Genomic DNA, 14,426 nt, shown 5'->3' on the forward strand with positions numbered 1-14,426 from the left:
CGACGTAACAGTGACTGGAGTTAAGGTGGAACGACAATACACAGTTCGGGCGAATAAGGCATTGAAAGTGGCTCTTGGTGGGGCAGAAGTGGATGGTACGAGTGCTCGACGTCGTGAACATATTTTAGAGCGACTTGAGGACGAAAAGATCATTAGTCTGTCGTCGCTGCGTGACAGCGTTTTTAGTATGGAGAAGCAGCGCGCAGATGGCGAAACCACGACTTACACCAATGTGAATTGCTTGATGTCGCCTGTCGCAGTGGGGAAAGTGGACACGCGGTCGATTTTCCGCATTGCAACTGAACTGGAAGGCTCCAGGAAGTTGCGGTTATTGCAGCTTCCGTTGCCTGCACGTAATGTTTCAACCAAGTTCCGTGCGCTCCGCTGTGTGGTCGCACCTGGGTATGAGCACAACGACGTTTTCATTCAAGGATTTGTCAAAAACTACTGTCGCGATGAACGCTTGCGGCGTATTCATCGTAATGCTGATCAGAGCGAAGTGGTTCGTTTTCACAAAATTGAGGCTGAGAATAATGAAAAAGTGGAGCACGGATCAGCTCGAAAGAGGCCGCGAACGGAGTCAAAGAAAGGTAGCGCAAACGCTAATGAGACCAAGAACTTGATATCGGCTTCAGATGGCGTACCGGTTACTAATATCGAAACAATCCGCCATGCTTCTGACATCGAGGCAGAGGTAAGCGTTCCAGCTTTGCCCCAACGAAACGAAATTAGCTACAAGATTCGACGCTTTGTGAGCCAACAGAAATCGGGAATTCACAACCAGCAATTCAGGAAACTCGGATTCGCTTATGGCGTCATGTATCGATGTAAAATTCTACATCGCTTTTTGTGGAATGCTCTGCATGCAAACGGGTCGAACCTCCAGCTGCCTGGTGATGGAAATGACGTATCGATTCAGAGCTTGAACGAAGACGATAGAGGCGAACGCTCTGCTTCGGGAAGCCAAGCTACACCACTACCAGGAATTGTGTTTTCGCGCGAATCAGTGTTGCACTCGATGCCTGTGTACTTATACATTCAAATCTTCTCGGGTGGAGGAATTTTGACAGACGCTGAGTTTGCTGTTGTTGAGGAAGCCGTTGCACACCAGCGCACGTTCGACGCAATGCCGGAGACACTCCGCGAAAAGATTTGGTGTCACGAATCTCAGCGTACATCAAAAGTTTTGGGCACTCTCGCAGATTTAGGATTGGTTCAACCACACAAGATCGGAATGAAACACCTGGTAAAAATCCTCCGAGCTGGGTACACAGATGGGCGAGACGGTGTGCTTTCAAGAGCGCTGAAGGACAACGCTCTTGGCGGACTTTTTCGCTTTAACAAGCAGGTCAGAATTTCTCTAAACGACTGCGGCACTAACGACGACCTCCAAACTGGTACAGAACGCCGTGGTGTGAATGAACTCGACTCGATCCGTATTGTCGGATTTACGGAGAAGACGTACAGCTTCTCTAACGCGCTACCGCTCCAGTTTTCGTTCGAATCGGTATGCGATGTTGATCGCTACTGGGAGGCTCTTGAGTGTCTTTGTCTGGAACAAATGGCAATGGAAGTGGAAACCCCAAGACGAAATGAACCAGCTGTTTGTGAAGTACCTAAGCCCGTTAAGACACGAGCTCGACGCATGCTTCGCATCCTCGCGTGGATTCCGAAATCGCGGAAACCAGTAGCGAAAGATAAACGTGAGGACGGAGCTGACGGACTCACCGCCCCGCAGTTTAAAAGCAGTGGTATTGTGTCATCTAATATCCGACCTCGCAAAAGGCGACGGGCTCAGCCTGGTGGTGATGACATCGATGGAGTCAAACGGAAGCATAGGAAGAAGCACCCAGACAACTTGGATGAGGATCAGTCAAACGTTGGAGCACTCACCTGGACGGACGAGCACGAACAGCTTTTAGTGGAATACTTTATTGACAACTGCAAAAGCCGGTGGAGAATTACTATACCTCAAGGCTTGCAACGTGAGAATGAGCAAATCGCTTTCCGAAATCACACGATTTCTCGAACAGGTTTCGGTCTGGTGGCAATTGCACGGAAACTGGGCAAAAGGAAGATTGACGTGAAGAAACGTTTAAAAGAAAAACTCATGGAGCCTGTGGTAAAGCTGCTGTTCGAAAGCGCAAAGCGGGAAGCAGAGCTGGCTGAGAACGTTGGCGGTTTATTTGACGAAGAAATGGCAATACAAGGATCGACTAGACTTACAGCACTCTTTCGACGCGCAGTGATGATGATCGTGTCACCTCGAGAAGACTACCACCCCCTTGTTGCTGAGGAGCTGATCTCGTTCTGGACTCCACACGAGATTCGTCTGGTTTGGCGATATCTTTGGTTAAAGAACTGGATTGTTCGCGCATCGGAGAAGGAAAGGGGGCGCGGATATTCCACCAGCAAGAGACTACAGGACTCACTGAAGGTAAACACGTTGTCATACCCGTTGCTGTTATTTCAGCAGGCTGCGGAGCAGGAGAGTATGGTCAGCTCCACACTAGAGGAAATTGCAGGGGACTCGAATGATGTAAGGCAGAGTGATCAACTCTTTGAGGATGATTTCCCAACGAATGCTACGCCCGGCCAGTGCGCACTCGAATTGGGATGTCAAGTGCTTCGAACGTGCTCGTTAGCAGCAACGCATTCCTCGGCTTTTGATACGGACAAGGGGATAGCGGATGCTCTAGCGACTCAGCAGACGAACGGCAAGAGGCTCCCTAGTTCAACTAAACGGGAAAGTCTCTTAACATGCAAGAGCCTGAAGGACAGATCTGGATTTGCTGCGCACTTGGCCAACAAAGTGAATGTCGCAAGGGCGTCCGATCTCATTGACAGTTGGCGAGTGGAGACCAAGATGCACGCTGTGAGTGTGGAGAACGCAGATCTGCTGAGCATTTGTGAGGCGTTTTCTCAGGTAGAGACTGGTTACAAAAGTGCGCTGGACGAAGTCGCGTCTCGTCCGTTGCGATATCGCAAGGAATCAGATGAAGCGCTGGGTCAAGCTGTCATTGCTCATGTGCGTGAGAGCGGGGAGGAAGGCCTGACATTGTCATTTCTGACGGAAAAGGTATGCTCAAAAAGCGATAGTGAGATGCGAGTGGGTATAGCACGCTGTCTGGACGCACTTGTTGACCAGGGCGAGCTCATTTGCGTTAATGCGTACAAGGATCAGCGCTACATTGTGAAGGAACATGGAGACGTGTGGATGCTGCGGCCGTTCTCGCTGGTGCCGAGCTCGACTCCATTGTCGACACCTCATGTTGTCTTCGAAGGGGAGAAGGACACACTGTCATTCCCATGGCTCAAGATGGACGGTGGAACAAATTACAAGTTTCTCTTCTCGATCCAGCGCAAGTTGCTAGCGCTGATACTCCAGGCCCCAGGTATCACCGAAAAGCGTGCTCACACCAATTTGAACAAACTGCTGTCGTTGCAGGATACCCGTGAGGCAATGTCGTTGCTTGTGGACGAAGGACTTGTGTACGCTCGGGCCACCACCCATCCTGCTGCTGCTCAAGCCAGAAATTTGTTCGGATCATCCTTGACGCAGCCTTCGGTTCCTAAGGTTGTGAAGTTTGCGGGTCGTGTGCTGGCTTACGATCGCTCAGTGTTTGAAGTGCACTATTTCCCACACGTCCAGTGCATTCAGCGATTCGGAAGTATCGTGCAGGATTACCAAAACGAAGTGTTTCAAAACGATTGAGCTATGTGTACGCAGCTCAAAGTTTGACTGTGTCATGCTGTGGCATCGAAGAACTCACGCGTACCGGCAGAGGTCGAAAATCCAAAACAACTGAGGCGACGGTATCCACCCCGCTCAAAATTTACACAATGCGCGCCTGAAATGAAACGCGTTGCATTGCCACCGATGCAGTTAAAGACAAAGTTTGCTAAGCAACGTGGATAATATGGATCGCATCGTGCTGTCAAGCACTCGAGAATATGTTAAGTTTTGGTATTAACAATGCTCGGGATGCTCGACAGTACCGTTCGCGGGCGATTAATCTCGCAGGAGAAGTACGGTAGGAACACAGTCGATGTCGTGATGTGTTGGTAGGTCTGACGCTCGGTGTGTTTTGCTGCACACGCTTGACAGAGCTCAACGGTGCAACACTTGCGACATTTATTTCCAGGAAATGCAACAGCGCGTGCAGCAGCTAGTTGAGACCTGCAGCTACTCATCCCTGCAAAGCAAGATCAATACTCTCGCACGAGCACTCGGCGACCACTTTAGTCATTAATCCAGATCTAGGAGGGCTTGGTCACCAATAAGCGACCGACGGCTACCTCAGTGGTAAGAAATTGTGAAATGAGCAAGGAACTTCGACATTATCGACCCAGTGATTCAAGGAATACACTTCCTTTAACAGTTCATCGTTAACAATGATAACCTGGCTATCCCCAGTAAAAGAAACCACGGGACACCAATTGAGCTTCGCACACCGGTTACTTTATACTTCTTCGGTGTAATATAGCAATGACACTGCGTACTCGCCATATCTGAACATCAATCAGTCAGACAAAAAGAGAACGCACGACCTACAGCTTAGACGTCGATCGCACCACCGTGGCCGATATGATGCCATGTGGCTCGTCTGTCGGCAGGAACACCTCGCCGTGGGGGTGGATGTTCTTGCAGCCAAAGCGAGACAGGTCAATGGGATTGTTGTGGATGTTGGGCATCGTGATCTTGATATCCTTAACATACGGGCATCTCTCCAGCACAGCCTCGCCCATTTTGTACAGCGTAAACTGCACAGCAGGACTGGGCACGCCAACATCAGCTGGGCCTGCGAAGGTCGCGAGTAGTACGTTCTTGATCTCCGCAGATCTGGCGATGAAGTCTCCGCCGATGGCATCGGAAGTGTAGTTCCACGTGGCCATGACACACGTGCTGACGAGGCGGTCGGGTACGTCAGGCAGCGTCGTGTACGCATCACGGAAGAAGTCAACAAAAGAACTCTGCGTGGTTTTTAGCACTTTAAGGCCATCCACACCGCCTTGCACCGTCACTTCCGGGGCGCCATGCGTCGAGTTGCGAGCCACCACACTGCGGATAGGAAGAAAGGAAAAGAGCAACACGTGACAGTTAGTACATGCAGCTCGGCAACAAGTTATTGAGACCGACGTACTAGGCGGTGGAGAATCCGGAACTGGCACTGACAAAGGCGTGATGATGCGGACGTGTCTTACCCTTTGAGTCGGGCACCACCACGCGCTCCCACGGCGTCTCGATGAGCTTCACCTTGGCCACGCTGATCTGGTAAAAGTGTCCACAATAGGCACAGTTAGCTGAATGTAGCACGCTACTAGCGTCATTCATACTTTAAAAATGATCGCCGTACAATGTCTGGGTGCCTGGTGACGAAGTGCTGCGCTAGGATGACGCCAAAATCCTCTAGCGATGCGAACTCGTGCTTCTTTGCCAACACCCACACCGTATTCTTGACCGAGTCCGTGGGCAGCACGTGACCATTGTCGCCCTCGTAGTAGGCGCTGGCGGCGGGCGCACCCTCCAGTAGCACTTCCGCCTCCAGCTGAATCACCATGTGCTTCTCGGGCGTGCGAGTCACCTTGAGCATGCGCACGCGGCCCTTGCCGTGCTCGTGCTGCACGAGCTTGACAGCCATCGGGGAGGAGAAAACGGGGGAAAGCTCCTGCTGAGCTGCTTTCTGAATGCAAATCGCGGAATGACCGACCGTTGGCGATGTTGAAGTTGAAATTGACGCCTGTCTATGCAGCCACATGCTAACACCATTTTCCGTATTTCAACCAATCCTCGTTAACAAAACGCTTATTTTACACCAATGGAAGAAGCATCTGGATAGGAGCAGGTTTCTGACCATATTTAGTTGGAATATTTGAATAATATTGTCTATCGGATACTGACTTTCATATAAAGTCATATTCTAAGAATATCCTGAAGTTTCTGACAGTAGGGGTTTCTGTACAGAATAGTAACAGCAAGAAGGCGCGAACGACAGCGTTGAACTCCTTCATCACGTTTCTGGGTGCCGAAGGCATGACACTTTCAGCCGCGCACAAGCTCATCGACGCTGATAAGACGGGTAAAGTGCTTCGTATTATGTTAGACAAGTATGCATATTCACTAGCAAGGTCTCAGGACAAAATTTTAGCTACGAATACATGTCTTGCATATTATGGAAACGTAAAAAAATGGTTGGCAGATAAATACCCGCTACAGAGCGGGTTAGTATAGCTCCAGCTACAAAAGATTTTATCGGGACTCGGAAGGTACTGCGCAAATCGAGAAGAAAGTGGTAACGAACGAGTTGCTCCCCCGTGCTCAAAACAAGATTTAGAAGCAATTGTGCGAATACTATACACAACGGCATCAAATGAGAGCGAATATCTTGATTCCGCTCTCGTTGTTATGATGTGGTACTTGTACGGTCGTAGTTCGGACGCAGAACAAGTCGAGAAACAGCAACTGTCCATCCTCCCGGGTACGCATTAATTGGTCTGACAAACAATTATACGCTCTAACTAGATGTTAATAATGTAGGCGGTGTTTTATTCCTTCGCTTTAAGCGCGTTAAAACAGCAGTACTCCAGGGTATGTCCTTGTTCAAAGATCCCAACAATTTTCTAACATGTCCTCTCAACGTTATAGCTGTAGCGCTGGTGATGCAGAACTCTCCATGCAAACGAATGTTTCCTCAGTTTCTTGAAAAGAAGCGAAGCTCCACGAGCGTTCAAGATCTGGAGGAATTGTCCCTCGTTGAGCTTGTAGAGACAGAGGACGACCACACTTCTATGCCAGAATCTTCGAGCTCAGCAGCCGCGTCACTGCCTGGAGCCCAAGCCTACGCTAACAGGCTGCTGGTTAGGGCTAGAGACAATGCCAAGCTTCATAATGTCCGGCTCACCCCTGGCCTCACCTCTCACTCGTTTCGCCGCGGTGGGGCTATGCACGCAAATGACGGGACCGTTGCCGAAAACTGGATCATCGAACGTGGAGGCTGGCAGCTCGACCGCGTGAGCAAAGCGTTTGGCTATATGCTTGGGACAACACAAGCGGGTCAGCAGGTATCTCGAGTCTTGAGCGGGTGGAAAACCTAAGGATGGGGCTCGTTTGCCTTCATTTGCAGCACTTGACACACCGGTTCTTTGTCGGACACTCCAACGCCAGGCGCTGATATTCTCGAACACTCTGGGTTTTGCTGACGAAGCCCTCAACCTTGACGAAGACGTAGCCCAAGTCCTGACTGCCACACTTATCTTGCACTACCCTGATATGCTGCGCCTCTGTGAACGCAGCCCATACGTCACGAAGATGCGAGAGGCAATGACTGCTCGATCCGTCACTGAATCCGAGCTGCTAGCGTGGAGTATCACCGTCCGCCGTGCCTTCATACCGCCTCTTGAGCCAAAACCGGCACCACCTGATAGAGAAGATCGTGTTAATTCACTGTTGGAACTGGTTCAGCACCAAACCAAGCAGATCGACGTGCTCATTCTGCAAAACAAGCATCTGGAACAACGCTTGGTAGCAGTGGAAGACCAGATCCGCTCGACAGCCAGCACGACAACGCAAGCAGCAACCACGATCGACCCATCTTCCGCAACAACACCTCCACAACCACCACAGCCTGGAGTCAAAGCAGCTCGATCGAAAAAGAAGGGAGCACAGTCGCTGGCAGCCAGGTGGTTCGCTTGTTTTACGGCGGGGCCTTGTGTATATGCCGCGCGATCTGTTAAAAAGGCAACGCTGTACGAGTTTAGACACACCGCAGGGTACATGATGCTTTTCTTACCGACTGGATTCGCACTAGATGCAGCGTCTCCAGTGTTCAAGAGCGAGGTGCTGGCCCTGGGTGAGAAGGCGCAAGAAAATGCGCTAGCATTCTTGAAAGAAAATAAGGCCTCAGCAGCTGCATCCGGTACGGCGCTGAAAGCTTTTCGTAAGCTTTATAAGGCCGGGAAGCTCGACGCGCATCTAGCCCAGTTCCATGACCGTGTTGAGCGCGGTGATGTGGTTGACCCTACTCCAACTGCTGCCTTACCAGAATTTATTCGCTTGAAGCGCCTTGGCGGTTAGTCTATAGAATAAAAACAAAGAATATCACCCACAACCACGGACTACACAGCACCGATAGTAAACATCCGATAGACTTGAATTCATTTCGCGCACTAAAACATTCACAATATATTACAGCATAGCTACAAGAACAAGTTAGATGACACATACCGGCTCAAGTAATGATATACAACACACCTATCATATCTACGAGTAGTATAGAGCCCGAGGGAAACCGCAAGTACCACCGCTCTGTGATAATACACCTCCGGCAGCATACCGCCCGCCCTACCGGGTCATTTTACATCACAGCAACGGACTTGGGAAGCGGCAAGAGTGGGAGCGGCAGGCGGCGTGTCTTGGTCAGCCGTGCGGTGCGCTCCGAGGGGTCGAAGGTAGGGATGGTTTTGGACTACTTTTAAACTATCCAAAACACTTCCAGAAAATGTCCAATGTTCCGTTCAAAATTCAAAAGCATGCAAAACTAACAGAAAGAATATTCTCAACTTGAGGTGCAGAGTTTTAGACACTTTTGTACTTCCGAGCGGACATCAGCAGGCCCAGAGCTGCATCGACGGCCACCAAGAGCTGATATAAGGATCACAGCGGCCGCTGAAGCTACCGCAAGGACTCCGGGGCTGCTGAAGGACACTGATGGCCGCCCCCAGCTGCGGTAAGAACGACGGCGGCAGCCTTGATTCTGCTGGAAGGGCCACGACTACCGTCCAGAGCTGCTGGAAGAATGGAGATCCCGACTGGAGTTGGTGAAAGGGCGACTACGACCGCCCAGAGCTGCTGAAAGGATGGCGGCCGCCTCCCAGAGCTGCTGTAAGGAGAACAACGGCTTCCAGAGCTGATGGATAGACAAGATGACCGCCCAAAACAGCTATAAGGCCATTCAGAGCTGCCGTAGGAACAAAAGCTGTCACAACGATGATAAAGGCATGTAAGTCGTGGCTTACTTACTACTTGTATCATTATACTGCTAGTTGCACTGGAGTAAGCAAAAACCAAGCAGGAGATACACTCAATGCGAAAGACGAATTGTTGTTTTTCTTTATGCTACTTTACAGTATTAGTTTATTGGCAATATCGACGCTGGCGGAAAACGATAGGATTGCCGCCGGCAAAACAATCAGCACCGTTCGTGATTACGTGTGAAGTCGAGAGTCTCGACTCGAGACGATGTCTTTTGATGGGAGGTGGTGCTGGTACAGTTTTTCGTAACTAAGGAGGTGAAAGGAATTGTATTCAAGTTTAAGTTTCGTGATCGTTATCAATGCTCTTAGGGCACGATTGATGTCGAGCAAGGTCGATTTCACCACTTCGAATTGTACCGTAGTTGATGTAAATGTATGCCAGCATTTCAACCTTTTCGACTGAGAGTCTATTCCTGCGCTTGGTGTGAATATGATCAAAGATGCCCCAAGCTCTCTCGCTTGCTGCCGAAGATGTCGGTATCGCAAATACAATCGCAGCTACCTTCTTCAGAAGGGGGTAGTTCTTTTAATCCTTTGCTCCCCAGTAATCCCGCGGGCATGCTTCAGAATACTTTCTTCGTAAATCTTCACCGCCCCTCCGTTTCATGCATTTAAACTTGAGAATCTCAGCAGTTAGCTTTGCCACATTAGCAGGGGTTATCAGACCGCACCTGATTGCCAAATTGCAAACTTGATCGTCAACATTTTCGTCATCATCACCAACGAAGTCGTCGAGGTTGGTTGCTGGATCTAGCAAGAAAGCAACGGCCATCGCATTTGTGTGGACGTATTTCCACCGTTTTTGAATCTTCCCGCGGAAAAAGGTTTGGAGTTCATCAAGTGGAACTGACGTAATACTTGTATACTCGCCATCATCACGGGAATCTGGATTCGATGTAGCCCCACTTTCGTGTTGATTCTCAGTATGGAAAGTAGAAGATAGAATTTCAGCCGCGTCACTGAGCACCCCGATCCCAGCACCGTCCTGGTCAAGGCCTTCTTGTTCCAAGTCGCTTTCTGCTGGCTCTGGTTGCGGCTGTTCTCCTTCAGGCGACGTCACACCGTATGCTGTGTGATACCGCAGCCACTGAAACCACTGATAGACTCCTGAAATAAATTCACTGTCCGCTTCCAGCGCGCGCAGGGCCTCTATCATGGGGTCAAACATGCGCACAATAGCTCTTAAACTGCTCCAGAAGCCATCGTCATGGACCAATCCAATAACGTAGCGTAGTTTTTTTTGCTTTGATGGGGTTCCACGATAGCTCTAAACGTCTCGTAACTGGGGCTCAAAAAAAGTTTTTCCAGGATCTCCTGACTATTTAGCACATTCCGCATGCATGCGTGGACAGAGTACCAACGTGTTGGTACAGGCAACACTAGAATCCTGGCCCTCATTCCAGCCTCTCGGACCCCTTGTTGCAGACGCTTGAGCTCATCAAATAGAGCAAGATGGTCCCTTATGAAGCGAGTGACAGTCACGGCTCTTGACACAACAGCTTTAACGGCGGTAAAGCGAGAAACGTCCTGCATCAGTAAATTTAAAACGTGTGCCGCACAACCACCACTGATAACGTTTAAGCGCCTGGTCTGGACCTGCCCTGACGCACTTCGCATGTTACTAGCATTATCCGTGACGACGCCAACCACTTGAGCCGTCGTCTCCTGCTCGATATCAGCAATAACTTTGTCGATTTCGTCAGCAAAGTACCTGGCCGTGTGCTGTTTTGATCTCGTGGACCATGACGACCAGAACATGGAAGGCATCCGTGGGGCAACCACCATTAAATTTATAATGCTGGAGCCGTTCGTATCCGTCCAACCATCCGTAACGAGTGACACGTAGGTATGTGCGTTGATCAGGTCAATAACTTTCGAGCGAATTTCATCTCGTACTTGTTTCAACAGCACCATACTCAACTTGTGACGCGAAGGTAGCTTCACTGACGGTGCTACCAAAGCAATAAAGTCGCGAAATACCAGAGCCTTAAGTAGCATAAATGGTATAGCACACACAAAAAACACCCGTGCAAGTGCCATTTCGAACGTGTCTTGATCAATCTCCCTTTTCGCCGACTCTGCAGTCGGTTGTGACGGTGTCACCGCTGGTACAGAAGGTGGTGTTGGTCGTAGAGAGATCTGCACATCTCTCGGGACATTAAAACACTTTTTGGCCTTCACCAGGTGGTCCAACAAGTTGCCACTCGGCTTACCGTTCTTCTTCAGAACGCCGCAATAGTTACACCGCCCGTGTTTCTTCCCATTCTCACGTTCGATAGGGTAGTGTTTCCTGATGTCGTCCCGCGGTCGTCCTGTCTTCATAGGAGACGTACATGGTCGATGTGCCGATCCTGGGTGTACGTGGAGAGCGCGCTGACGTTCGGAGAGTACGCGGGGAACGGAGAGTAAGGGGAGATCGAACAGGCGTGAAGTGCGGGAGATCGAGATGAAGCTACAGCTCGTGGTAACTTCAGCGGGGCTGGGGTAGGGGGGGGAATTGCACTGAGGGCGGGGGGAGGCGAGAACATCACTCTACGTGAGCTTGCTGGTGACCTTGAACGGCCTTCGAGCGGTCTTAGAGGTGATGAGTCCCTCTGGTAGGGGAGTCTAGAAGCTGCGTGGGGTCATTTAAAAGCTGTTTGAAACCGACAATGATGCTAGACGAGTGTGTGGACAATCTTCTTTTCTTGCAATCAATAGCTGAACTCGAGTATGTTAAAAAGATCACCGACGTCGGCTACATGCGCTACGGGGGTCCGATGCAGAGCTCCAGAAGCTAGCGAAAGAGGTCAGTCAACACGCCTATCAACTTGTTGGAAAGCAGTATCGTGTGGCGAACGACAGGAAGACGCGTTACACAATCCGTGAGCTACAGAAGTATGTGTTTGAGCTGACGTCGTCGGAGGATTCGAGCGCTTATACCACGTTGATACTAGGGTGCGTCCAATATTTATCTATACTTTCATGACAAAACCTCACGTGTCTATTATCTTCATATTTTGCAGAACTACCGCTGTTCGTGTACGTTTGCGAGGAGTGAACTACTGCCATGTCGGCACGTGATTTACTGGCGCCTACTTTCGAGCAAGAGTCCGATCCCGTTAATACACATTAACCCCCGGTGGTGCTTGACGTCCCGATCAAATTTACCTGTGGAGGAACGTGAAGTTTCATGGGGTGAAGCAGCATGTCGCTCGTTCCGAGTTCGTGAATCGTCGCTAAACGGATATCACCATCGTGTGCTTAACGGAACGAATAAGTTTCGTACGGCTTACGATGTTGGTTGTCGAATAGCCGATCTTATGAGCCGCAATGGGACTCCAGTTTACGAGGACATGCTGGAGGCACTAAAGAAGTTCGAAGATATTGTGAAAGATGGTTAACAAGGACATGCTGGAGGCACTAAAGAAGTTCGAAGATATTGTGAAAGATGGCGTGGCCCCACAGATTACTCTGGTTTTGAACTCATCAAGTGGAGATAAGAGTCACCCTGACAGTGTGGTCGGTGTACAAAGTCACTCTGAGCGTATACAACGCCACTCTGAGCGTGTTTCCGATGGCGAAAGCCACTCTGACAGTGTGTCTTGTGATAAAAGTCACACTGACAAAGTCGTGAAAACCCCCTCTGAAATGGCGGTGCACTCGGCAAAGTCTACACTTACAAAGCGGTCAAAACCAGACGACCACCGTAGTTCTGGATCAAGTGGTGACTCTTCGTTTTTTTTTTAAAAAAGAACCAAAAGTAGAGGGCGTCCGGCTATCAGAACAACTCAGAAGCGAAAAGAGAAGAAGCTGCGAATGAAAAAGTCAAAGACGGAGGCAAAACAACTGATTCGAGGCACGTTAACACCGATATCAGCGCTATCAAATGTTGGAACAGTGATAGATTCAACTTACTGCTACGAGTCAGCTTTCGAATTCTTATCCTTTTTTCCAGTGAAGAATGTCGGTCCGAGAAAGCAAGCCATAGCCACGTCAACAGCACCACAACAATGCATCAGCGCAGTTCGTGTTGCCAGAAAAGTTCTGATAAAGTGTACTCGATCGCTTGAAGAATTCAAGAAGTCACATTCAGACGCTGATACAAAAGTTGGTGTTCGAGTTCCAAAAGTGGGAAAATTTACCGAGTCTCAACTGCAACTGATGACAAAGTTAAATCGCGTAATGGAGAAGGTCTCTGCTGTTTCTGATACCGTCGATTGGATGCAAAGTACCCCTTTGGCACGTCTAGAAGTACCTGACGAGCTCTATAAATACAAGGAATTGGACAAGCTTGCTGCTGCTACAGCGATTCAGAAAATGGTTATTCCCATGTCCCAACAGTCGAGTTTTGGCGCGATAACGAACGAGTCGCTTCTGCTGTTCCGTGGGGATACTTGACTAAACGACGATATCTTGATGCATGCAATGACATTCATAGGAAATGCGGTTCCAAAGGTGGGATTAATTTCTCCAAATGTTATGGGCTGTGAATGTGAGGAAACCAAGCGAAGCATCATTAACAAGACCCAGCCTTTTCAATTAGGCAACGACTTCGTACTATTTCCGCTTCATTTCGATGGCAGCCACTGGTGCGGCGCCGTCTTCGATTTCCACACGTCTCCTCCAACAATCAAACTGTATGACCCTCAACAGAAAAAAAATGCTTGAAATCCTGCGAAAATATCCTAAGGGCTGTATTTCCTGAGAAGGTATCCCTGATGTCAATCATTCACGTAAAATCACTGAAACAAGTTGACGGAGTCAACTGCGGGCCACTGGTATTGCACTTCTTTGAGTATACAGTCCGCGGCTTTTCTCTTCTAGATTTTGTATGAAACGCCATCCTGCGGTATATTCGATTGCGGTATTTGCTGAAGTCACTGCATGTTTAAATTGTTTAAATACACACCAACCCATTGAAAGGATACGTCTTATACGCTTAACTCATATTTTTCCTTACTTATATGTGTGTTCCGGCAGGAATAATAAACAGCCGAGCGACACGACAGAGACGACCTTGGTTCTCGTCGATAAAACTTGTAGATAACTCTACCTTTTTTCACGCTGTTGGCCTCCGTGCAGGGGTAGTGACGCTGACACGCCATGCCATTAAAAAAGCACTAAGTCAATTGTACACTCACGTAACATTCCATTTCGAGCCAGTGTACGATCTACATTCAAGCTACAATTAGATTCGATGATGTATGCGCATACAACTATGATTGATGAAATTTATGAATTTAAATTACGTAATTTATGTTCAACGTGTGCCTTTTGTGACTTTGTTTCCTAGACACACCCGCGTGGTGGCTTTTATATGCACTTAAGCACGAAGGCACACACTCATAGTGTGACTCTAACATCGATCATCTTTTATAAGCAAACAAATGATCTCACTTGCTACTGACAAC

General features: G+C 49.1%; 2 protein-coding genes across 2 annotated transcripts in view; one reads left to right on the forward strand and one right to left on the reverse strand.

Moving 5' to 3' along the window:
• PITG_18434 (uncharacterized protein) overlaps positions 1 to 3,715 on the forward strand; it is a gene marked incomplete at both ends in the record, with an annotated part of 5,040 nt that extends 1,325 nt beyond the window's left edge. Inside the window, one exon of the mRNA XM_002896317.1 lies at positions 21 to 3,715. Coding sequence (XP_002896363.1) covers positions 21 to 3,715 — 3,695 coding nt within the window. The remainder of the gene's footprint in view (positions 1 to 20) is intronic.
• Positions 3,716 to 4,551: 836 nt separating this feature from the next.
• PITG_18435 (uricase, putative) lies at positions 4,552 to 5,688 on the reverse strand (the record flags this gene model as incomplete). The annotated part of the gene is made up of 3 exons (XM_002896318.1): positions 4,552 to 5,062; positions 5,145 to 5,272; positions 5,358 to 5,688. 3 exons carry the CDS (start codon positions 5,640 to 5,642, stop codon positions 4,552 to 4,554), a joined length of 924 nt encoding a protein of 307 aa, XP_002896364.1.
• Positions 5,689 to 14,426: the final 8,738 nt, after the last annotated feature.

This window comes from Phytophthora infestans, genomic scaffold (genome assembly GCF_000142945.1).
Source record: "Phytophthora infestans T30-4 supercont1.62 genomic scaffold, whole genome shotgun sequence".
NCBI classification, from domain to species: Eukaryota; Oomycota; class Peronosporomycetes; order Peronosporales; family Peronosporaceae; genus Phytophthora; species Phytophthora infestans.